This window comes from Balaenoptera physalus (assembly GCF_965194825.1).
Source record: "Balaenoptera physalus genome assembly, chromosome: 15".
In the NCBI taxonomy this organism is placed as follows: domain Eukaryota; kingdom Metazoa; phylum Chordata; class Mammalia; order Artiodactyla; family Balaenopteridae; genus Balaenoptera; species Balaenoptera physalus.
In genome coordinates this window covers 44,716,301-44,743,061 of record NC_138894.1, presented here as the reverse complement: position 1 = coordinate 44,743,061, position 26,761 = coordinate 44,716,301, and the positions used below count along the sequence as shown (strand labels likewise).

General features: G+C 34.5%; 1 protein-coding gene across 13 annotated transcripts in view; it reads left to right on the top strand.

The window, feature by feature from the left end:
- Positions 1-26,761, top strand: part of EHBP1 (EH domain binding protein 1) — a 312,365-nt gene that overhangs the window by 231,648 nt on the left and 53,956 nt on the right. For all 13 annotated transcript variants that reach the window (XM_082426541.1, XM_082426544.1, XM_082426545.1 and 10 more), the window contains 3 exons: positions 282-330; positions 8,062-8,964; positions 15,294-15,437. In XM_082426541.1, coding sequence (XP_082282667.1) covers positions 282-330; positions 8,062-8,964; positions 15,294-15,437 — 1,096 coding nt within the window. The remainder of the gene's footprint in view (positions 1-281; positions 331-8,061; positions 8,965-15,293; positions 15,438-26,761) is intronic.

Here is a 26,761-nt window from a genome sequence, read left to right as displayed (position 1 = left end):
CCTCATGGTGAATTTGGTTGTCAAGGTTAGTCTCTGGTCCCCTGCCTTTACTTCTCTTTTAGATGGAAAGCTTCAGGCATTGGAACTTGTAATCACTGTTATTTATTTACGTATTTATTTCCTTAATTTTCCACACTATTAGTTTTGTTGATGGAATTGCTGTGAAATTGCTGGTTACTCTTTGGTATTATTCAATGTCAAATTTTAAGATTCAGTTTGTTTTAAAAACAGCTGTTTTTATCAATTACTGTATTTACCTACTGTGCCATTTTCTCCCTCAGTGACTACAAGTCTCTGAATCCTCAAGACATTAAAGAGAACAACAAAAAGGTAAGAATTGCCAAAGAAAAAAAATACATAGTGTCAATTTTGGCTTCTCTGCAGGCATTTATTAATTTGGGGAAAGTGAGGTTGTTTTGTGAGGTCCTAACTATAGCTCACAGAAGGTAGTCTGTTTCCTGTCAATTTTGGCTTCTCCGCAGGCTTTTATTAATTTGGGGAAAGTGAGGTTGTTTTGTGAGGTCCTAACTATAGCTCACAGAAGGTAGTCTGTTTCCTGCAGTTCCAGTAGGATGCATGGTTTACTCTAGTTTGTCATGGCCTTTAAAAATCACAAGTGCCAGACTGGCATCAGATTATAATAATATGTATGAACTTCATTAACTGTTAAATGTTTGTTAAAGCATGTTGCTTTTATTTATCTCTTAGCAAGATTTAGCTTTTAAAAAGTGCAATCCAAACTGTTGTGCCATGAGTTTAGAAAAACCTGTTGGGAGCGGATGAAAGCAGGAGCCTGATGGGTATGCAAAAAAGAATGCATATGTTCCCAGAGGCAAAAAGATATGAACATTGGTTCTTTTTTTTTTTTCTTTTATTTTTTTCTTACTTTTTTCCCCCTTTTTCTGGTAAACTGTGCAGTTTTTTTCCACATAATTAATTAATGTACTGAGGTCAGAGCTTCCCAATTGGTGTGGGGAAGATACTGATCCTTTCAGCCCTCAGAGTAGCTACACAGGCCTGAGTTGCTAGAGCCCTCTGGGCCAGCTGACTGTGGCTGCAGGCTGACTTAACTATTTACCCCAAAATGCAGCACAATATTACAATTTTCTGTGTGCACCACAACATAAAAAAGGAGGAAGCACCTATCTCAGCATACAGCAGGTACTCATTTAATGCTTTTTTTCCTGCTGAATTGAATTCTTCAACTGAAAAGTGTTGGCTTAGAGCAAGAGTTGTTAACCTGGGAGTTATGGATAGAATTCAGGGGATCCTTGATCATGGCTAGGGAAAAAAAAATTTATTTTCTCATTTCTTTAACTGAAATTTAGCATTTTCTTCAATTATGAATTTACACAACAAACCACTGTAGTATTAGCCATGCCTGAGACTTTTTCACCTTTAGAATCTCAGATATTTTCATATCACTTTACAGTTGCAAATATCTACAACTACCTTTTAAGCTCATCACTCCTTCATAATTGTAGCAGTTTGTACATCCATAAAAAGCACATTTATTGTTTCTCAAATTCCATTTTCCTAATATTTTCAAATACTTATTTTTCAATAATTGGTTTCTTTTGTAATCATATGTATTTTTTTAACTTTTTATTTTATATTGGAGTATAGCCGATTAACAATGTTGTGATAGTTTCAGGTGCACAGCAAAGGGGCTCAACCATACATATACATGTATCCATTCTCCCCCAAACTCCCCTCCCATCCAGGCTGCCACATAACATTGAGCAGAGTTCCCTGTGCTATACAATAGGTCCTTGTTGGTTATCCATTTTAAATATAGCAGTGTGTACATGTTGGTCCCCAACTCCCTAACTATCCCTTCCCCTCATCCTTCCCCCCGGTAACCATAAATTCATTCTCTAAGTCTGTGAGTCTGTTTCCGTTTTGTAAATAAGTTCATTTGTATCGTTTCTTTTTAGATTCCCATATAAGGAATATCATATGATATTTCTCTTTCTCTGTCTGACTTACTTCACTCAGTATGACAATCTCTAGGTCCATCCATGTTGCTGCAAATGGCATTATTTCATTCTTTTTAATGGCTCAGTAATATTCCATTGTATATGTATACCACATCTTCTCTATCCATTCCTCTGTCGATGGAATGGATAAAGGTTGCTTCCATGTCTCAGCTATTGTAAACAGTGCTACAATGAACACTGGGGTGCATGTATTCTTTCAGACCATGTTTTTCTCTAGATATATGCCCAGGAGTGGGATTGCAGGGTCATACGGTAGCTCTATTTTTAGTTTTTTAAGGAACTTCCATACTGTTCTCCAGTGGCTGTACCAATTTACATTCCCACCAGCAGTGTAGGAGGGTTCCCTTCTCTCCACACCCTCTCCAGATTTTATCGTTTGTGGATTTTTTGATGATAACCATTTTGACTGGTGTGAGGTGATATCTCATTGTAGTTTTGATTTGTATTTCTCTAATAATTAGCAATGTTGAACATCTTTCCATGTGCTGCTGGGCCATCTGTATGTCTTCTTTGGTGAAATGTCTATTTAGGTCTTCTGCCCATTTTTTGATTGGGTTGTTTGTTTTGATAATATGAAGCCTCATGGGCTATTTTTAAATTTTGGAGACTTGTTGGTCACATCATTTGCAAATATTTTCTCCTAATCTGTGGGTTGTCTTTTCGTTTTGTTTATGGTTTCCTTTGCTGTGCAAAAGCTTTTGAGTTTAATTAGGTCCCATTTGTTTATTTTTGTTTTTATTTCCATTATTCTGGGAGACAGATTGAAAAAGATATTGCTGCGATTTATGTTAGAGAGTGTTCTGCCTAAGTTTTCCTCTAGGAGCTTTATAGTGTCCAGTCTCACATTTAGGTCTTTAATCCATTTTGAGCTTATTTTTGTGTATGGTGTTAAAGAATGATTTAATTTCATTTTTTTACATGTAGCTGTCCAGTTTTCCCAGCACCATTTGTTGAAGAGACTGTCTTTCCACCTTGTGTAGTCTTGCCTCCTTTGTCATAGATTAATTGACCATAGGTGCGTGGGTTTATTTCTGGGCTTTCTGTCCTGTTCCACTTATCTATATTTCTGTTTTTGTGCCAGTACCATACTGTTTTGATGACTGTAGCTTTGTAGTATAGTCTGAAGTCAGAGAGCCTGACTCCTCCAGCTCCATTTTTTCCCCTCAAGATTGCTTTGGCTATTTGGGGTCTTTTGTGTCTCCATACAAATTTTAAGATTTTTTGTTCTAGTTCTGTGAAAAATGCCATTGGTAATTTGATAGGGATTGCATTGAATCTGTAGATTGCCTTGGGTAGTATAGACATTTTGACAATATTGATCCTTCCAATCCATGAATATGGTATATCTTTCCATCTGTTAGTGTCTTCTTCGATTTCTTTCATCAACGTCTTACAATTTTCAGAGTACAGGTCTCCTTACTCTTATTCTTGTCTCCTTAGGTAGGTTTATTCCTAGGTAATTTATTCTTTTTGATGGGATGATAAATGGGATTGTTTCTTGAATTTCTCTTTCTGATCTTTTGTTGTTAGTGTATAGAAATGCAACAGATTTCTGTGTATTAATTTTGTAACCTGCAACTTTACCAAATTCATTGATGAGCTCTAGTAGTTTTCTGGTAGCATCTTTAGGATCTTCTATATATAGTTTCATGTCATCTGCAAACAGTGACAGTTTAACTTCTTCTTTTCCAATTTGGATTCCTTTTCTTTCTTTTTCTTCTCTGATTGCCGTAGCTAGGACTTCCAAAACTATGTTGAATGAAAGTGGCAAGAGTGGACCTCCTTGTCTTGTTCCTGATCTTAGAGGACATGCTTTCAGCTTTTCACCATTGAGTATGATGTTAGGTGTAGGTTTGTCATATATGGCCTTTATTATTTTGAGGTAGTTTCCCTCTATGCACACTTTCTGGAGAGTTTTTATCAAAAATGGGTGCTGAATTTTGTCAAAAGAGTAATCATATGTATTTTATACACATTAAAACATTATTCTGAGAAGGGGTTCATTGCCAAAAGAATTCATGGGCCAAAGTGATTAATAACCTCTAGTCTAGGCTAAAGTTTTTTATTTACTTTAGGTAGTTAAAACCACCAGTGAGAAAAAGACTATAAAGGGAACCTTGGTAGAAGTTCAATTAACAGATGAGAATTTAAATCAAATTTTTTTTTACTTTTATTGCTCTCTAAAACCAAAACTTTAGGGGCTTCCCTGGTGGTGCAGTGGTTGAGAATCCGCCTGCCAATGCGGGGGACACGGGTTTGAGCCCTGGTCTGGGAGGATCCCACATGCCGCAGAGCAACTGGGCCCGTGAGCCACAATTACTGAGCCTGCGCGTCTGGAGCCTGTGCTCCGCAACAAGAGAGGCTGCGATAGTGAGAGGCCCGCGCACAGCGATGAAGAGTGGCCCCCGCTCGCCGCAACTAGAGAAAGCCCTGGCACAGAAACGAAGACCCAACACAGCCAAAAATAAATAAATTAATTAATTAATTAAAAACAAAAAAAAACCCAAAATTTATATTTCCATTAAAGAATTCTTGTTTCTTTGCAAATGCATGATGCTGGCCCCAGAGAAAAACATTTAAAAGCAGTCAGTTTTTTTATTGAAATATGCTATTAAAAAAGGTAATCTTTAAAAATCAGTATAATTTTCTTTATAGAAATCATGCTTCAAAATAAGTCATTCTCTTGAATTATTTCTTGTATGATTTTGAAGAGCCTGTGTCTGTCAAAGCAAAATGCCTTATTTTTTGTCAATTAAGTTATACAGTTGGCCCTCTGTATCCATGGATGTGGAACCCACAGATACAGAGGGCTGGCTGTATTCCACCATTTTACATAAGGGACTTGAGCATCCCCAGATTTGATATCTGCAGGGGGTGTTGGAATCAGTCCCCCATGGATACCAAGAGACAAGTACCTTTAGATATGACAGTTCTTTACCTGCATTTTCTTGCATTTGAATAAGCAAATTTAAATGCAGATAAGAGCATTATAAAATAAACCATTATTATTTTTTATAAGGTGAAGCTTTCAAGTTACTGTTTAAAATTTTGAAAAGCAAACATTTTTGATTTTACCTAGCTATATATTTTTAGAGTATGAGGAATCTCATTAGGGCTTAAGTTATACTTCTTTACATTATTTATTTCAGAAATTTAATAATGATGAACATACCTTGGATTTACATATTATTACAAAGAGAAATATTAAATATTAAATTTATTTTAATAATAATAATAAATTAAATAATAAATTAAAAATAATTTAAATAAATAAATAATATAAATTTTAAAATAATAATAAATTAAATTAAATGATAAATTAAATATTAAAATTTTTTCTCAATTAAATCTTAAAGGGCAGATGATTATAGCTTTTTTTAAAAAAATAAATTTATTTATTTATTTCTGGCTGCATTGGGTCTTCGTTGGTGCATGCGGGCCTTCTCTAGTTGTGGCCAGCAGGGACTACTCTTCGCTGTGGTGCACAGACTTCTCATTGTGGTGGCCTCTCTTGTTGCAGAGCCTGGGCTCTAGGCACACGGGCTTCAGTAGTTGTGGCACGTAGGCTTCAGTAGTTGTGGCTCGCTTGCTCTAGAGTGCAGGCTCAGTAGTTGTGGCGCATGGGCTTAGTTACTCTGCGGCATGTGGGATCTTCCCGGACCAGGGCTCAAACTCGTGTTCCCTGCATTGGCAGGTGGATTCTTAACCACTGTGCCTCCAGGGAAGTCCCAATTATAGCTTTTTGAAAGGATTTTAATTTAGATGATTCTGTTCATTGCACAAGTCAATACATAATTGTTGTTATACTTTCCTTTTCATCACTTTGCAACTTCTTTTTTTAAAAATATTTATTTATTTATTTATTTATTTATTTGGCTCTTCCGGGTCTTAATTGAGGCACACGGGATCTTTAGTTGCGGCATGCAGAATCTAGTTCCCTGACCAGGGACCAAAACTAGGCCCCCTGCATTGGGAGCACGGAGTGTTAACCACTGGACCACCAGGGAAGTCCCACAACTTCTTACCTGATATCTACATTGAGTATCATTTGCTACCTACAGACTTATTTCCAACTTCACACAGTTCTTCCGGGTAACCCCATCTGCCCTTAATTGGACTTAAAACAGTACAAGAAACAATGCCTGTGTCTTAAGTTCCATGCAGATGCATAACATAACTGGCAGTGACTCCTTACCAATTAAATAACATCTAGCAATGAGTAAGACTATTTTCTTTTAAAGACCTCTTTTTTCTCCACACACAGCTAAAAAGACAGTAGGTGATTGACTATTGCAGAAGAGGTTAACCTATGGGAAAATTCCTTTATAAAGTCTTGACCTTGCTTACAAGAAATCTGGTTTGTTTTTAAATTTCTTTTAGTGCAATTAGTGTGCATAAAATGAATTGCTACATGAAACAAAACACCAGCAGGAGATTCCCCACAAGTAAGCTAATCATTTTCCCAGGTCTGTAAAAAGTGCTGAATAAAAATGGTATTTACCTGTGACATCTGATCTTAACCAATATGTCAGTGTTTTAGATAATTGGGAAATGTTTAGAATACTGCCTGTGGTGCTTTTCCTGATGGTCGCAATTGATGTCTGTCAATCAAGTTGTCAGGACTCATGAGGAAGAAAATGACTTTAATTTTCCTAAAACATGTAAAATAACAAACAGGCCCAAACATGCACACCAACTGAGCCATTCTCTCAAGTAAATATTTTGAGGTACCTATACTATAAAGCATAGTGCTGTGAAAACTGAAGAGGTTTTAATATCACAATTTATTTTTCATTTTCTTTCTTACTTATTCCATAACATTTATTAAACTACAGGCAGAATACAAGGATTAAATTCAAAGGTAGAAATGCACTGTAACATGTATATGCAAAAGACTGATTCCTTCTGAATTGTTACATAATTTCCTAAACTTTCTTTTTAGAAAAACTTTGAGTTATGATCCTATATCTGGGTTGTTACAAAGACGAGACATTTTATATCCCAAAGCAAGAATATAACTAGAGGGTCCTTAGTTTTTCCAAGAATATATCTAAATGTTTAGCCATATTTTTAATGCTTCCTAGCAACACAATGCTGTTTTCAAGGGTTAGTTCAGGGTAGTAATAATTAATTGTAAATTGAGAAACAGCTTTGATTCTTCAAAACTAGAAAAACCTGATGTGCCACAGTCATTTAAAGGCTAACAAAAGTAATACAATGCAGCCTCACATTCTAAACTAGGTTGTACTACTCAAAACATTTCCTTCTTTCCAAAATGGATGAAGTGAAAATGAAGTCACTCTTCTCATTATGAAAATCAATCTTAATTGGGCGTTTTAAAAATGTTTCTATGTTTCTAGACTTAAGTAGCACTTACTTATATTTTATACCAGGCAATCTAGGAGTTAGTTCTTTTGGGATATCTACCTGTACTTTATCTTCACAAATCACTGCAATTACATGACCACTGAAAAGAGGGGTTGATAGGAATAATAAAGCTCCAGATGAATTATTATTTCTTTATACCCTAGTTCTTTATCACAAAAGTCAATTCTAAGTTTTTTTGTTTGTTTGTTTGAACTCTCATTTTCGCTTGTTTTCTTTATTGGAGAAGAACATTTCAATTGTTATTAACTAATAAAAATGTTTTACTCTTGGATCTACAAAACTTTTACAAATTTCCAGCTTGGAATGTTGTTCTGTTCATGTGGCATAATGTCAGTGGCATAATGTCAGTAACATAATGTACCCTCCAACAGCAACAAAAAGCCATTAAAATTTTGCTTGTTTTTTTAAAATGATAACTGAATTGTGTTTTATTTTTAACTCTTTTTTGAAGTGTAATTGCCATATAACAGTACCTCAGTCTCAAGTGTACAACATGATTTGATATTTGTATACATTGTGAAATGCTCACCACAGTAAGTCTAGTTAACATCTGTTATTTTGCTGTTTTTGCTGTTTTTAAAATGTGATGATGTTTTAAGTTTCTTTAAAAAAATTAAAATGTATGGATTGTCTGAACTCTTCAATATATCTTCTGTTTTTCTTTCCTCTGAAGGCATATGATGGATTTGCCAGCATAGGAATTTCCCGGTTATTGGAACCTTCTGATATGGTTTTATTAGCAATTCCTGACAAACTGACTGTTATGACCTATCTCTATCAAATTAGGGCACATTTCAGTGGGCAAGAATTAAATGTTGTTCAAATAGAAGAAAACAGCAGTAAAAGCACATATAAAGTTGGAAACTATGAAACAGATACAAATAGTTCTGTTGATCAGGAAAAATTCTATGCAGAGCTTAGTGATCTGAAACGGGAGCCTCAACTGCAGCAGCCTACCAGCGGAGCAGTAGACTTCTTATCCCAGGACGACTCTGTATTTGTAAATGATAGTGGGGTTGGAGAGTCAGAAAGTGAACACCAGACTCCTGATGATCATCTCAGTCCAAGCACAGCCTCCCCTTACTGTCGCAGGACTAAAAGTGACACAGAACCCCAAAAGTCCCAGCAGAGCTCTGGAAGGACTTCAGGATCCGATGACCCTGGAATATGTTACAGTACAGATTCAAACCACGCACAAGTTTTGTTAGGCAAGAAGAGACTATTGAAAACTGAGACTTTAGAATTAAGTGACTTATACAATAGTGATAAGAAGAAGGATGTATCTCCACCCTTTATTTGTGAGGAGACGGATGAGCAAAAGCTTCAGGATTTAGACATCAGTAGTAACTTGGAGCAAGAAAAATTAGAGAATTCCAGACCCTTAGAATGCAGATCAGATCCTGAATCACCTGTCAAAAAACCAAGTTTATCTCCCACTTCTAAACTTGGATATTCGTACAATAGAGATGCAGACCTTGCCAAGAAAAAACGTACTTCCCTGAGGCAGACAGAGTCTGATTCAGATGCTGATAGAACCACCTTAAATCATGCAAATCATTCTGCAAAAACAGTCCAGGTAAGTGAGTTAGAATGATGAATACATATATGTAGTAAATAGTTATTCTTTTTTGTTGTTTCTTTTTGTATTCATAGAATACTTTACAAATGATTAAAGGTGAAGTATAATTTCCCATTTTAGAAAAATCTGAAATATACCTGCTCTTCATTTAAAGTTTATAATATTTTAAGCCTATAAATAAATCCCAATTTCAAGATTGAAGAATAAAGAATGTCAACTTTTCAAACCAAAATGTTATTAACCTATAAAAATATTTTACAGAATAAGTCAAAGCTATTTCAGTATTCCATTTTGTAAGCATATCATTCTGGAAATGTATAATGCCAAATTAAAATATTTCCCATTTACAGCATTTTCTTCAAATATTTTAGTTGCCTTGCAATTGGTAATTTTAGTCCCATCATTATTTGTGGTTAAAAATCCCAGTAACGTTGAAATTTCTCCCCATGTGGGGAATATGGCATGGATTTAATTGAATCTATGGCGCCATCAGTGATAAGATATACCATTATTTTATGTACCACAAAGAATGAAAAACACTGCCAATAAATTATGATACATGGTTTTCTTATCACATAGAATTTTTATTTTATACCTAGTGAAAGAGTTCTTTTAGACTTATTTAGGCATGGATTTTTTAATGATATAATGCTCTTATGTATACATAAAAAGGAATTTTTTTAGCAAAATAAATTGGTTAAGGTATAATCAATTTAGAATTAGAATTTAGACTCTAACTCTTATGAATCACTTTGTGATATAGAGTTGTCGGTGTTCCTGTTTTTCCACATAGTATTGTCCTCTGTGCCATCAAAAGCCTGATGTTACAACAGTGCTTCTCAAAGTATGATCTGGGGACCTCTCAGGCTCTCCAAGACTCTTTCAGAGAGCCCCCAAAGTTGAAACTATTTTCATAATAATACTAGAACTTGATTTACCTTTTGCACTTTCATTCTGTCACAAGTGTACAATAGTGTTTTCTGGAGGCTACATGGTTTGTGGTATCTCAAGAGACTGAATACAGAAGTAGATATGAGTATCTAACTGCCTTCGATTAAGGCAGATATTAAAGATTGATTTGCAAAAAATGTAAAATAATGCCGTTCTCAGTTTTGTTTTTTAGTGTAGTTATTTTTATTAGAATATGTTAACATCTAATGGGTTTATTATAGCTATTTTAAAGGAATGAATAAGTAAATATATTAAAATTTTTTCCATTTAATTTCCAAAATGACAAATATCTATAGATGTAGCCCACATAAGCTAAAGCTTTTGGGGATCCTCAATTTTTAAGCATATAAAGGGATTCTGAGACCAGAAAGGTTAAGAACCTCTGAATTACAGCATTTCTTCACAATTGTCTCTCGGATTTTCTTCTCAGTAATACTCACTGATAATGGCACTTTCTATTATTTTTATTTTTAATTATTTTTGGCTGTGTTGGGTTTTTGTTGCTGCACGTGGGCTTTCTCTAGTTGTGGCGAGCGGGGCTACTCTTCATTGTGGTGCATGGGCTTCTCATTGCGGTGGCTTCTCATTGCAGAGCACGGGCTCTAGGCACGCGGGCTTCAGTAGTTGTGACACGTGGGCTCAGTAGTTGTGGCTCACAGGCTCAGTAGTTGTGGTGCATGGCTTAGTTGCACCGTGGCATGTGGGATCTTCCTGGACCAGGGCTTGAACCTGTGTCACCTGCATTGACAGGCGGATTCTTAACCATTGTGCCACCAGGAAAGTCCCAATAGCACTTTCTTAACCTTTCTGGTAGGTCCTAACAAAAGATTTTCAGACAATAACCTGAAGTTCTGTTGCATTCTCAAATAGTACTCAAGGGGTTGTTAAATGAAACATCAAGGAATTATAGTCGTGCCACCAGAATTATCAAGCACATGCATATGTAGGTACTGATGACTATGTCTTAACTACCACCTGTATGACAGAGATATAAAATGTCATCAATTTTGTTTTCAGAGGTATTAAAATGTGCATCTTAGAATCAAAGAAATATAATAGCTAACAAAGCAAGCCCCTGTTCTCCTAATCAGAAATCTCAAATCAAATGTTCTAAGTACCTAAACTTTCAGAGTATCATAGTGTCCCTACAGAGCAGATAATCATTAAACATATAGTGACTGACATTTGCAGAATTTGGTATGCCTAAATTTGAATATCAATACAGATTTTTCTCATAAACCAGATTTTTAAGGTAAAAGTGTTTAGTTAAATCTGGAAATTGATTAGTGTTTAAAAATTAAAAATGCTCTGAACCTAGGACTCAGTAAACCTGGATTCTCATCTTGGCTCCAGTAATTACCAGTGTGACATGTTAACTAGCCATTTAAATTCTTTAAATCTTATTTTCTAAGTATGTTAAATGAAATAATCTCTGAGAGCCCTTTAAGCTCTAAAACTCTGTCGTGCTGTGATTCTGTTCAAGTGATTTAAGTGATGTACAGTAAATCCACAGGATGATAGAAGCAGCATCTATTTACAACTCCATATATGTTTATTTGTTGGCAATTGGTTTACGGGTTAGAATTTTGCTTAGGGTGAATTTTAAAAATTTTTGGCAAAAGTGTTCATTGCCTGGTACCGAAAATTGTAGTATAGGTGTTAATACTTGATAAGTTTTTTATTGTAGCTAAATTTTAGACAGTTAAAAATCTGTTTTTCTTTTGTATACTGTATTTTATTGATTCTAAGACATTTTTTACATTTTAACTTCTCTGAAATCAAGATGTTACTTATAATAATATGTTAGAGTTTAACTGACAGTGTTCTTTCTTAGAAACTCATAAAATCATAGTGAGTCTAATAATTAATAGCATTTGATTAGAGGAAATTTGATAATTTAATGTGACTGTATAGACTTAACAAGTCATAATGTTGCCCATTTGAGTGGCTGATACATGTGATAACCATTATATATCTTACACATATCTCAGACTTTACAACCCATGAGGTGAGTGGTTGGTGCCTATTATATATATATGGGAGAACCAAGATCTACAGAGTTGCCTTAAGGTCATATAATAAATGTTAAAAGTTTGAATTCAAAACCAACCTTGTCTGACTTCAAATTCTGTGCCCCTGAACTTTATGCTCACAATATCTCTTTGGTTTTGGCCATAACAGCACTAAAAATAATTATAGCCCAGATGTAAAATAATCAACAATTACATTAAGTCCCTTAACAATGTTTACCTCATTAGATTCTCCAGGAATTTTTCCTAAGGAGATAATCAGAACTGTATACAAGAATTTACATATAAAGATGTTCACAAAAGCATTATTTATGATAGTAAAAAATTATAAACAGCCTAAATATCCAATAATATAAGACAAGTTAAAGTATGATATGTTCATATTAATAGAATGCTAGGTAGGCAGTTTAAAATCATGTTTTCAAAGAAATATTTAAGGATGTGAGAAAATGCTCATAATATTTAGACTATTAAGTGGAAAAAAGCATGATTCTACAATGATTATCCCTGGGTGCCGGCATTGCTAATTTTTTAAAAATATTTCTTTTTTAAAAATTGAGTTGTAATTCACGTATTGTATTATTTTCAGGTGTACAACATAATGATTCAATATTTGTATCTATTGCAAAATGTTCACCACAATAAGCCAAGTTAATATCAGTTACCATACATAGTTGCAAAAGTTGTTATTTTCCTTGCGATAAGAACTTTGGAGATCTACTCTCTTAGCAACCTTCAAATATACAATACAGTGTTATTAACTGTATTTACCATGTTGTATGTTATTCCCATGACATACTTATTTTGACCCCTTTACCCATTTAGCCCACCCCCAGCCTCCAGCAAACACCAATCTGTTCTCTGTATCTGTGAGCTTGGTTTCAGGGATTTTTTTTGGGGGGGGGGTTGTTTTTTAGAGTCCACATATAAGTGAGATCATAGGGTATTTACCTTTCTCTGACTCATTTCTTTTAGCATAATGCCCTCAGGATCCATCTATGTTGTCACAAGTGGCAAGATTTAATCCTTTTTTGTAGGTAGATAATATTACATTGCATGTGGCTATCCAGTTTGCCCAACACCATTTCCCCATTGTATATTTTTTTACTCCTTTGTTGTAAATTAATTGACCATATATGTATGTGTTTGTTTCTGGGCTCTCTGTTCTGTTCCATTGATCTATGTGTCTGTTTTTATGCCAGTATCATACTGGCATATATGTTATAGCTTTGTAATGGTGATATAGTTTGAAATCAAGGAGGGTGATGCTTTTATTTTTCTTCTTTTTACTTTTATATATTTTCTAAAATTTCTATGATGAATATGAATTGCATTTTAATCAGAAAAAAATTTTGTGTTTATGTGCTCTTAAGACCAAAGCAGTTTTTCACTGTCTGTTTAGCTAATTGGAATCCCTAAAGGACTGTATAATCACAGAATTTAGAGCTATTGGGAACTTTTAAGATGATCTACTCTAAGTATTTGAAAAGTTTACAGTGAGTGGGATTTTTTTTTTTAACATCTTTATTGGAGTATAATTGCTTTACAATGGTGTGTTAGTTTCTGCTTTATAACAAAGTGAATCAGCTATACATATACATATATCCCCATATCTCCTCCCTCTTGCGTCTCCCTCCCACCCTCCCTACCCCACCCCTCTAGGTGGTCACAAAGCACCAAGCTGATCTCCCTGTGCTATGCGGCTGCTTCCCAGTGAGTGGGATTTTAAAGATGATCTCCCTTCATTTAAAAGATGAGGAAATTGAGAGATTTTTAAAAATATATTAATAGTTAACATTTATCAGGTGCTCACTACATTACTCTCTTTCACTTAATCTTTACAATATCTTTATGAGAGTTGATCTATTTTAATCCCCATATTATAAATAAGGAAACTGAGGCTTAAAGAGATTGAGTAGCTTGCTCACAAGTTACTCAAGTAATGGAACTAGATCTGTCTGACTTCAGAGTTCTTAAATATCATGTAATGGTTTTAAGTGACCTGTTCAATGTTGCATTGCTTATTATTAGTGGAAGAAGGATTAACAGTCTTGACTGCCAATTCAGTGTTCATTTAATTAATTTTGTCTGTTTTTTGAGAATACGTTGATTTGTAACCAGTTCAAATGCAGTTATGAACTCTGTTCTATTATATCCTATCAGTATGAGCTAAAAATCTTTCATTATCGCTTATACATTTCAATTGTATCTATTAAGTTAAGAATTTTTGTTTAATCCTCTTAAAACCTTGGGTGATGAAAATGTTCTGGAATTAGATAGTGTTGATGGTTCACAAACTTGTGAATATACTAAAACAAAAATCACTGAATTGTACACTTCAAGAAAAATCTTTGCTTAAAATTACAGAAAAAAGTTTAAAATTTGCTGTATCAAAATATAAAGGTCACAAAGAGACCCAAAAATGATGTACTAAATTTTTAAAGTTTTACATTATTACCAAATAAAGTAATAGGTTGCTGTTTATTACCTCTTCCTTGACCATGATTGATAATTATGACTGAACCAAAACTATGCAAAGAAAAGGAATGAAAAGAAATTAAGTATCAAAGTCATAGTCATAGACATCTAAAGTCAGAAGTTGGCTACTTTAGTAGAGAAAAGGAATTTGAACTATACACACTATGAATATTTGTGCTTTGGATTAATGCCACCATTTAAGAGCTGATTTCCATTGATGTTCTACCTGTTTTTCTCCAAAAATATGTTGTAAGATTACAAATTAATCCAAGAAAATACTGTTCCAATTCTGATGTTTAATTGTTGTAAGGAAAGTGAGCCATAGAGAAAAACAGTATTATTTTTCTTTAAATAAAATATGATAGCTTTGAATTTTCTATAAACGTTAAATTGTCAAGAATTTAAAGAGTTGTTGCCACAGATAATTAAAATCTTTCAAAATGCAAATTTGGAAGACACCTTGTTATCAATTCTATACAACTATAAAAATAAAACTGCGAACTTGAAAAAATGTCTTTGCCAGATTATACTGTGATTAGCAAATTTGAAGAATGTATATAATATGTGTATGGACCTTATACCTTATGAGACTGTGTTCTAATGAAAATGTAATTAAATTTAACCCAGTTTTAGCCAGTAAAGGTATAGTTCCTTTTAGTCAAGATATATGTATTCATTCCACAGTTTGTAGTCAACATTAATATTTTCTTTAGGTAATCTCATAAAACTACAATCTTATTCCTGACCGCTATTATTTTGACGGATTGTATAACTATTGATTCGTTTACAAAAATGGATTACATGGGTTTTTTGGTTTTTTGTTTGTTTGTTTGTTTTGGCTTCTAATTCTGTATCTTTGTTTTTAAGCATCGAATGTTATCCAGACAAGAAGAGCTCAAAGAAAGAGCAAGAGTTCTGCTTGAGCAAGCAAGAAGAGATGCAGCTTTAAAGGCAGGGAATAAGCAGAATACCAACGCAGCCACACTGCTCTGCAACAGGCAGCTAAGTGATGTGAGGAACATTGGTTAAAAAAACATACATTGTTCATTGTAATCCTGGGGGTGTAAATAAGAGTAACTTATTTATATTTTTGATAAATTATTTTTCCACAGACTGTATACTGTGGGTACTTGGTACTTTCGTTGAACTGATAAATCCATACTTGGAGGAGCAGGTTGTAATTATTCCTACACAGCAGTATTAGCTGTTAGAAAAAGTAGGATCCTGGAATATAATTTCCACATATACATGAATAATCTGTTTTTTGTTAATTTACACTTTGTAATTTAGTTGTACTTTGTTTAGGATTGTATTTTGTCAATGGAAGTTAATTTTGTTGGAAACATTAGAATATAATAATGATGCCTACAATTTATTGAAATATTGGGTTGGCCAAAAAGTTCATTCGGGTTTTTCCATAAGATGTTATGAAAAACCCAAATGAACTTTTTGGCCAGAGCAATACTTAGCGTATATTCCAAGCACTATAATGGATGTTTTGCATAATTTTTATTTTACCTAACCTCATGAAGTAGATATGCAAACTCCTTTTTAGATAAGAAAACTGAGGCTGATAGGTAAGATAATATGTACAAGGTTGTAGTTGATAAATGATGAATTCAGGATTTGAACCCAAGATTTATCAGACTCCAGAGTCAATCCTCTTTCCTATCATATACTGCCATCCCTATGTTAAGCCATATTTTTATACATATTTTTGTGTAGTGCCTCACAGATAATAATGAACATATAGTAATAGAAGCCTTTAGATTTAGGGGGACGTGAACCTCTTCATGAATCTGAAAATTATGACAACCCTGCCCTATCCCCAATTTTACATATACATAAAACTACGCGCTCTTTTTTGTTTTTAATTAAGATTTTATTTTTTTAGAGCAGTTTTAAGTTCACAGGAGAATTGAGGGGAAGGTACAGAGATTTCTCATATACCCTCTCAACCCACACATGCATAGCCTCCCTTCTTAATAACACGCCCTGCCAGGGTGGTGGTACATTTGTTAAAACTGTGAACCTACATTGACACATCATTATTACCCAAAGTCTGTAGTTTACATTATGGTTCACTCTTGGTGTACATTCTATGAGTTTAGACAAATGTATAATGACACGTATCCATCTTTATAATATCATACAGGGTATTTTCACTGCCCTAGGGATTCTTTGTGTTTCACCCATTCATCTCTCCCTTCATCCCCAACCTCTGGGAACCTGATAATTTTATTGTCTTCATAATTTTGCCTTTTCCAGAATGTCATATATTTGGAACCGTAGTATGTTGCCTTTTCTGATATGGCTTCTTTTCACTTAGTAATATGCATTTAAGGTTCCTCCATGTCTTTTCATGATTTGATATCTCATTTCTTTTTAATGCTGAACAATATTTCATTGTCTGGAGGTACCGCAGTTTATCCATTCACCTACTGAAATGCATCTTGGTTGCTTCCAAGTTTTGGCAATCATGAATAAAGCTGCTATAGTCATCTACATGAAGGTTTTCATGTGGACTTAAGTTTTCAGCTCCTTTGGGTAAATACCAAGGAACACGTTTGCTGGACCTTACAGTAGGAGTATGTTTACTTTTGTAAGAAATCACCAAACTCTCTTCCAAAGTAGCTGTACCATTTTTCATTCCCACCAGCAATGAATGAGAATTCTTGTGTTTTACATTCTCGCCAGCATTGGGTGTTGTCAGTGTTCTGGATTTTAGCCATTCTAATAGGTGTGTAGTGGTGTCTCATTGCTTTAATTTGCATTTTGCTGATAATATATGATATGGAGCATCTTTTTATATACTTATATGCCATCTGTAAATCTTCTTTGGAGAGGTGTCTCTTAAGATCATTGGCCCATTTTTTAATCGGGTTGTTTTCTTACTGTTGAGTTTAAAGAGTTCTTTGTTTCTTTTGGATACCAGTCTTTTATCAGATGTATCTTTGCGAATATTTTCTCCCTGACTGTGGCTTGTCTTCTTATTCTCTCTACATTGTCTTTCACAGAGCAGAAGGGTTTTTTTTTTGCAGTTTTTTTTTAAATTAATTAATTATTTTTTAAAAATTTTTGGCTGCAGTGGGTCTTCGTTGCCATGCGCAGACTTTCTCTAGTTGCGGCGAGTGGAGGCTGCTCTTTGTTGCGGTGCGTGGGCTTCTTACTGCGGTGGCTTCTCTTGTTGTGGAGCATGGGCTCTAGGTGCGCGGGCTCAGTAGTTGTGATACGTGGGCTCTAGAGCGTAGGCTCAGTAGTTGTGGCGCACGGGCTTAGTTGCTCCGCGGCATGTGGGATCTTCCCGGACCAGGGCTCAAACCCGTGTTCCCTGCATTGGCAGGCGGATTCTTAACCATTACGCCACCAGGAAAGCACAGAGCAGAAGTTTTAAATTTTAATGAAATCCAGTTAAACCATTAGTTCTTTCATGGGTCATGCTTTTGGTGTTATATCTAAAAAGATACCATACCATTACCATACTCAAGGTCATTTAGGTTTTCTCCTATGTTGTCTTCTAGGAGTTTTATAGTATTGTGTTTTACATTTAGGTCTGTGATCCATTTTGAGTTAAATTTTGTGAAAGGTGTAAGGTCTGTGTCTACATTTATTTTTTTGCATGTGCATGTCCAGTTGTTCCAGCACCGTTTGTTGAAAAGATGATCTTTGCTACATTTTGTTGCTTTTGTCCTATGTCACAGACATTCATTTTGGGGGTGCAAATGTAAGTAGGATTATGTTTTTAATTTCAAATTCCACTTGTTCATTTCTGGTACATAGGAAAGCAATTGACTTTTGCATATTAACCTTGTATCTTACAACCTTGCTATAATTGCTTATTAGTTCCAGGAGAGGTTTGGCTTCTTTTTTTTTTTCCTTCAATTCTTTCAGATTTCCTACATAAGATAATCATGTCATCTATGAACAAAGGCAGTTTTATTTCTTCCTTCCCATGCATACTTGTTTTAATGCCTTTCAGAGAATAACCTCTGAACTTGACCACTGTTTTTCAGACTTTGTCTTTTTTTTTCTTTCTTTATTATTATTTTGTTTTTCTTTAAGTGAAGTATAGTTGATTTACAATATAATATTAATTTCAGGTGTACAACGTAGTAATTCAATATTTTATAGACTATGCTCCATTTAAAATTATTGTGAAATATTGGCTATATTTCCTGTGCTGTACAATATACAGGCTTCAAGTCTTTACACAGTAATGTGATATAAAATCAGTGTAGTGGGCCACAATAATTTTATTTTCAATGAAAAGGAATAGAATATTTAATTGAAATAGAAAATATCAGAATTTATCACACATCATAGTACTTTTGTGTGAGACTTGTTTTAGTTACGTGGGTATGTGTGCTTACTGGATCTTGATATAAGATGTATTTTTAATTGTGGGTCATGATAAAAATCTTTGAGAAATGCTAATCTAGATGGCCATTCTTTCTGAGGAAGAAATTTTGTAGTCTTTATACCAACTCTTTCAGTGCCTAACCATCTATTATATCATCAATTTGTTGGTTCAGTCAGATATTTATTGAATATTTTTGTAGAGATAGAAAAGACTAAGCTTTGGGGACTTCCCTAGTGGTCCAGTGGTTAGGACTCCATGCTTCCACTAAGATCCAAAAAAAAAAAGAAAAGACAAAGCCTCTTCTCTCATGGAATTTACATTTTGGTGGGAAGAGACTGGTAATAATGAATAAATAAGTTAACTACAGATTGTGAAAACTACATGATATAGTAGAGGATAATTTGAGTAGGTAGGAGTGACTTGAGGAGGGGACATTTGAACTAAGACTTGATGGGAGAGAAGGATCCAGTTAAGTAAAGAGCCACAGAAAGAATATTCTCTTTAAAAAGAAAGTTATTTTGTTGATATTATATTTTATTTGTGATAAACTTTGTTTCGTAGTTCTTTCAGGCTCTAAAAATTATGGAAAATTTATAGCTCTATATTTTTCAAGTGTGTTGATTTTAAATTTAGAACACCTGAGATTTAAATGATCTGTCTGCCAAGTAGATCTTAAAAAGCCATTATTTTACCTATGTGTAAAATTTACATATATTAATAATTGTCATCTAATGTTTATTGAGCACTTACCATGTATCAAGCAGGATTCAAAGTGCTTTCTTGTGGATTTTCTTGTTTAATCTCCACAACAATTATATGAGTTAAGTATAATCTCTGTTTTATAGTTGAGAAAACTGACATACAAATTAATGAGTTGCACATGGTCACACAGCCTATAAGTAACAGAGCCAAGAATTGAACCTAGACAATTTGACTTCAGAGAGTATGTTTTTTTTGTTTTGTTTTGTTTTTTTATTTTTCAGTGTTTTTTTTTTTTTTTAATAAATGTATTTATTTATTTATTTATTTTTGGCTGTGTTGGGTGTTCGTTTCTGTGCGAGGGCTTTCTCCAGTTGCGGCGAGCGGGGGCCACTCTTCATCGCGGTGCGCGGGCCTCTCACTGTCGCTGCCTCTCCCGTTTCGGAGCACAGGCTCCAGACGCGCAGGCTCAGTAGTTGTGGCTCACGGGCCCAGTTGCTCTGCGGCATGTGGGATCTTCCCAGACCAGGGATCGAACCCGTGTCCCTTGTATTGGCAGGCAGATTCTCAACCACTGCGCCACCAGGGAAGCACTTCAGTGTTTTTTGTTTTGTTTTGTTTTGTTTTTTAAGGGAACGCTATTTATTTATTTATTTTTGGCTGTGTTGGGTCTTCATTTCTGTGCGAGGGCTTTCTCTAGTTGCAGCGAGCGGGAGCCACTCTTCATCGCAGTGTGCGGGCTTCTCACTGTCGCGGCCTCTCTTGTTGTGGAGCACAGGCTCCAGATGCGCAGGCTCAGTAGTTGTGGCTCACGGTCCTAGGTGCTCCGCGGCATGTGGGATCTTCCCAGACCAGGGCTCGACCCGTGTCCCCTGCATTGGCAGGCAGATTCTCAACCACTGCGCCACCAGGGAAGCCCCGAGAGTATGTTTTTAAAGCACTGTGTTTTATTTCCTTTTTGTTTATTTTTCTGAAATCCTTGTGAAGTAGGAATAGATATTATTGTTGTATCCATTGTAGAGGTTAAGAAAACGAGTTAGGAAAGGGTGTTTAAATTTGCCTAGGGTTGCAAACAGTGGCAAACTAGGCTTAGAATTCAAGTATCCTGACTTTTAAAGCTGTTTGTTTTTTCATTCAATTTATTCATTTATTACTTTAAACTTTCAACAAATATTTTATTGGTCATCTCTTTTTAAAGCACCAGTAATTTTGCTTGCACTTCTACTTTCCCAAACAAAACTTAAACTTTTAGCTGAATTACATTAGTGTGAATTCAATATCATAAGTTAACTACTAAAACATCGCATATTCTATGTCTGTGACATCTTACTGTATCTGTAAAATATATAACTTGGATTTTAAGAAACATGATGTTAGTGATGTTTCATCGAGTTGGATAATACTGCTGGTAGCATGTTACTTGCCACATCTTTCTGGAAACCAAGTAAACTTCATCAAGAAATGCTCATTCCATTTTATCCAATAATTCCACTAACAAAGATCAATATGCAGGTTTTCATCACATAGTTCTTTATAATAGCAAAAGTTATGGAATGGCAATCACTCAAACTAGGGGAATGATCAAATAAATTACAACAAATATATATACTTGTTATGTAGCTATTGAAAATTATTCAATAATGTTTTGAAAGAATATTGAAAGGACATAGGGAAATGTTCACGGTGTCATTTTGTACAAAAAGAAAGATATAAAATAGCATATGGCATACGAACTCCATTTTGAAAGACTGTGTTTTTATATATGCATTGAAAAGTCCAGGAAGGAAAATAATCAAAATATTAATAATATTTATCCCTAAGGGTAGTATAACAAATGGCTTACAGAGTTTTTTCCCTTTATTCTCTCTGTTTTAAAAATATGTCATGTTTAGATAAATATTTTAAACTAGGGAAATTTTTGGTATCCAAAAAGGATGTTTTTAATAGATTGTTTTCTTAGCATACCCAAACATACTTGACCATAAAGCTGTTTCATTTAAACTAATGTTGTATTTCAGTATCTCTAAGTGTGTGTGTGTGTGTGTGTGTGTGTGTTTTAAGAAGAGATGTAGAAAGAACTGTTCACTTTTACAGTTGATGGTATTTGTGCTTAGGTGTGGAATAAATGGCGAATTCAGTACTATCAATTCTGTTCACATTGAGAAGACATTTGCTTACTTTATTGCATTTGTTTCCCACTTACCCAAAGTTGTACCCTACTGCTTATGAAACTATGCTTCAAACAGTCCCAAAGATAGTTTCCCTACCCTTCCTCTTTCAGGTTATCTTTTGCTACATTATAAAACACTGAAAACCTATTGGCATAAAATAACCATTTTATTATGCTTACAGATTCTATAAATTAGGCCTTAGGATAGGGCACTGGGGGAATGTTTTATTTCTGTTGCATGTTTTCAGGGGCTGGTTTTCGGCTAGGAACTATGCTGTCAGTTGGAACACCTACATGTGGCCTCTCCATATCGTTTCTCTACTTGGGCTAGTTTGGGCTTCCTCACAGCATGGTGGCTGGGTCTAACAGCAAGTGTCTCAAGAGAGTAAAGTGAGCTCTCTTATGCATTCTTATGATCTAGCTTTAAAAGTCACTTTTGCCATACTGTTGACCTGAGGAGACAGAAAGCTACACCCAGGTTTAAGTAGCAGAGATATAGATCCCACCACATTGTAAGAAGAACGTGTGGCATGGAAGATATTGTTGTACCCTCTTCTCAGTTATAGTTTAAGCTCACTTTAAAAACTCTCTTGCACATTCTACTGTTGCTCATTTTTCAGATAAGTCAAGCCGTATATAGATGTGTTGGGAAGAACATCAGTTCCATGACCTAAATAGTACATCCTGGGACTGTTGCTCTAGTTTTGACATTTGTTACTCTGTGGGCCTTATAGCTAATATTGAAATGATTTAAGAAAGAAAATGTAAAATATCAGGTAACTCCCGTTTCACAAAAGAAGTTAGACCTTGCCATTGCTTTTCAGATTTTCAGTTTAGTATGCAACTTTATAATCAGGTTGATATCTTTTCCAATGATATGGTAGTTTTCTTAATTTGATCATTTTCTTTATCATTTCTGGTAGCTCTTGTACATACAGGTTTGAGTTATTTAGTAGTACTGTCCATATTTTGGAAAAGTAGTATGGCCAACTTGGCTGACAAAATTAAAAGGGAAAATACCAAATTTCATCTCTGGAGCAACTGAATATGAGTTAAATGATACTAAAAGTAGAAATTATTTAATCTCTCTAAATCTGTTTTTCCATTTGTGATATGGAGGCAAAGAAAATTTTTTTCTCCTGTGTGACATTCAAATTAATTGGTGTCCACGGTGGAGTGGGTAAGGGAACCGTGACTAATGCCATCCCCACTTCAGTGTCAGCATCCCTTTCACTCTGGAGAGATCAAAAGACTTCTGGTAAATAAAAAGCAGGTTTAACTAAGAAAAAAAAAAAAAATCTGGCATCTAATTTAGTGAACTGATTGCTACTATTTTCACTTCCTTATGCTCTTTAATTTGAGCCTTAATTTACCATGCCCTTATTTTTAAATTCATTGTAAATTATCTTGCCTTTATAATGTATGCTTTGGTACTAAGAGTCTAGTTGCTGGCAGGGAGAGATATATATATACCCGCAGGTACCCCACGGCTTTTTGTGTTCTTAGTTTAACTGAGAGTTCCCAAGAGTGAAAAAAAAAAAAAAAGTTGGTACCCAGGAGTGACCCCAAGTCTTGAATAAATGAGTCACTGACCTTAAATCTTCAAGAGTTTACCGTAGAGCTTAGTTACTTACTCTTAGGAGACTGCTGATATAGGACTTCTTCAGCAATTTCTATATCTTATCCTTCTAAACTTCGTTCCTATACAGCTAATCTAGGACCTTCTGATGAATACCAGGAAGAATGAGTAGAGCTATTTTAATAATTGATGTTAGAGTTCTTAAATAGAAGTATAATTGCATGGGACAAAGTCCGTGTACTCTGTACAGGTTAACCCCTTTTGAGGTATCTAGTTTGTATCTAGTTCTGGGCTGAGAGAGAGAACTTACAGAGGATTCAGAGAAGTGTTAAAGGATTGAAAGCAAAGGTCTACTTTTAAGGAAAGACAGGCTTATGAAATATAAAGAGAGAACTGGGAAATAGTTTAAGTAGTAATTTGAGTATATGAAGGCTCAGATTCTTTCTGGTAACTCCCACTTACCCAAGAGAATAAGTTCCAAACTACTCAAAATGGCCTCATATGAAGTTCTTGCAAATCCTGTCCCTTCCCTTTCTAGCCTCATTTCTCACCTCTCTCCCATTTTTCACTCTACAGTCTAACTCAGCTAAGTTGCTTAGAAAGTTCCTGTATCAAGCATTTGCTGTTCTCCCTGAAATGCCTGTCTTCCCTTGTTAGGAAAATAACTTCTTCTGTGAGTACCTCTGTCATGGCTCCTAGCAGCAAAGTTAATTCTCATTCCTGTATCTTTTTCTAATATATTGTACATACTACTACTGCCACATTTATCCCATATAATTGTCTAATTATACATCTCTCTCTCCCTCAACTGTGAGCTATTCAAAGTACAAGAACCTTGTATCCCCAGCACCAAATATTAATATTAAGTAAATGTTTGTTCAATGAATAAGTGAAGGGAGGGAATAGTGACAGTCTATTTTTCATATCTTCTGAGTGTCAACTAAGAAAAACATGAGCTTAAATATGAAAAATTGGGGTTGCTGTAAAGAGTTTCTTGGTAAACAGGGGAAAAAACTGACTCTCTGAGGGTCTTTAGAGCAGAACTGATTATCATTGGTCAGAGAAAGTTAAAGGGTTCCCCTTTCTCAGATCAGTTACAGAGATGACATTTGCCACTTTGGGACTCGAGGTTCCCTGTATCATCCTTTTCTTCCTATTCTTGAATCCTACATTTTGATACCTTCCTTTGTTATGGTGTGTACACACCAAATTCTTACACATACCTACTCTTCCCATACTCTGGGACCTCTCATTAGAGTTCAGCTCCCAGCTCTGCCTTGAATCACATCACTCTAAGCAAACATTCCCTCGTATAAATTAGTATAGCTTTAGGCTGGAAGGCTAGGAAACAATTTCTAAGACACTGAAGACAACTCTTGGTAATATTATCTTGTGGATCCTCATGTACAGACTCTACTTAAGTTATCTTCGGGGAATATTTGAGCTGTAATTTCTCTTAAAACGGAACTTACAAACACAGATACTGTAAACCTTATATTTTTTCTTAATTTTTGTCAAGACTACCATTGCGTGTTTTAATCAGAACTTGCTGCAAGTACATAATGAATTTAGATCTTTTTTAGGGAAAGTAGTTTACATTATTCATTTGTATCTCTGTGCCTTTAAACATTTGTTTAACCTGTTTCAGGTGTTTTCTGAAATTAGTTTTCTATAGGAGACAGATTTCATTGCTCTGAGCTCTGTGATTTCTATTTCTTTGCTTCCTATTCCTTTTGAGATTTTCATGTTACATTTTACTAATATAAATTTTAGGTGTGATATTTGTTTTGTTCATTATTTTCCACATATACTTAAAATAATTTTTTTCAAAGTACAACTCAGGGGTTTGACAGGTTCAACAGTCTAGCTATTATATAGCCAAAGGAGCTTCCTTGATTGTATAATATATTTAAACTTAAACTCTGAGAAAAATGTAATAACTTTTTTCAAGAAAATATTTCCTTTTTTATTATTTTTCCTTATTACTCAATTCTCACACTTTTTCCCCAAGAAGTGCATAAATAGAATTTAAGAAGCTAGTCTATTTCAGACTCTTTTGCTTATTACTTTACATTAGAATATAGTTGCTTTTTTAAAAAAATACATTTAATAAACCCACCATGACATTTAGTTATACTCATGTAATTATAATAGATAGCTGAAAGACATGTTTGCATTTGATATACTAAAGTTTAGGATCAGTACACTCTAAGAATAAGGGGCAACAATCCTGCTACCCACACTCCTTGGAATTGCTATTAGGATATGAAGCACTTTGAACCTATCAGAAGAAGGATGCTATATAGGTTTAATTATACCTTTTTGTTTTTAAGAAAGAAAGAAATCTATTTTATAAATAGAAAGTCTAAAAAGAGAATTGGGAATGATTCTTCAATCTAGTTAGTCTAATCACTTAACAGTGAATTTATAAATATGTTTTTCATTTTTTCAATCATAAATTATGTAACATAAGAATATGGTTTGCACATAGTTGTTAGATACCAAGAATATATTTTAAAAGAAAAATCAGCCAAAAAATCACAACATTATTATAATCCAGACTTGAAGTTTTTTGTCTGATATTTAATCTGCAAACATAGTGAGTGACCCATTACAATTAATTGGCATAGGAGTCCACCCTCACTTAGCAGGATCAAACTGCAAGTTAGCAGCAAGTCCTGAAAGGTTTGTAATATCTGTCTTTAAAGGTTTGCAGTAATATTTGAATCCTCTAAAGAAAACTGTGTATATGGGAAAGGAATTTCAGTTTGGTCAGTCCTTAGTTAACTACAAAGATCAGTAATCAAGAAAAGATACAGTGACTTTTTTTTTTTTTTTTTTTTACTGGTCGTTAGCAGTGAATCCAAAGGGCTTATTTGGTAAGAATGCAAGGCGCTCTCTTTTGCGACTTAAACCTTTAACAGGTATTTTGTTGATATGAAGGGGTGGGACATCAACCTTGTACTTTTGATGTTAATTGGAAAATATTGATTTAAATGGGACTAGTCTGTTGTGCTGATAATTGTAGCAGATTTAGGTAAGATCACTAGATCTTTTCCAGATAATCAAAGAAGCAGTTACCATCCAATTGGTAAAAAACACTAAATATCATCATATCATCTATCTCTGAAAGAAACTTTTCCCATAATTTTCATATATATATGTGTCCCAAGTATGTCTCATCGTAAAACTGTGTGTAAGATTATGCTTATATGTTTATGAATATCGGCTGTGTTACATTTAAATGGCTAGCCTCTAGGAATCAAGCTTTAAAATTAAGGTCAAGCTAAAATTTTTATTTTTCCTGATTATATATATTATTAGTTCTATTACTAGGAAGAAGTAGGTAACTTTGCACTTGTAATTTTGAAAGAACATCAGTTATTATAAAAAGAAATCTAAAACCTCTCATAACAGAGAGTAAGAATTTCTCTTATTTACAGATTTTTATTCTCTGTATGAACTGGAATGTCTACACCTAGGGCACAAAGATGAAAATATATTCCTTATTTCTTACGCCAACACAG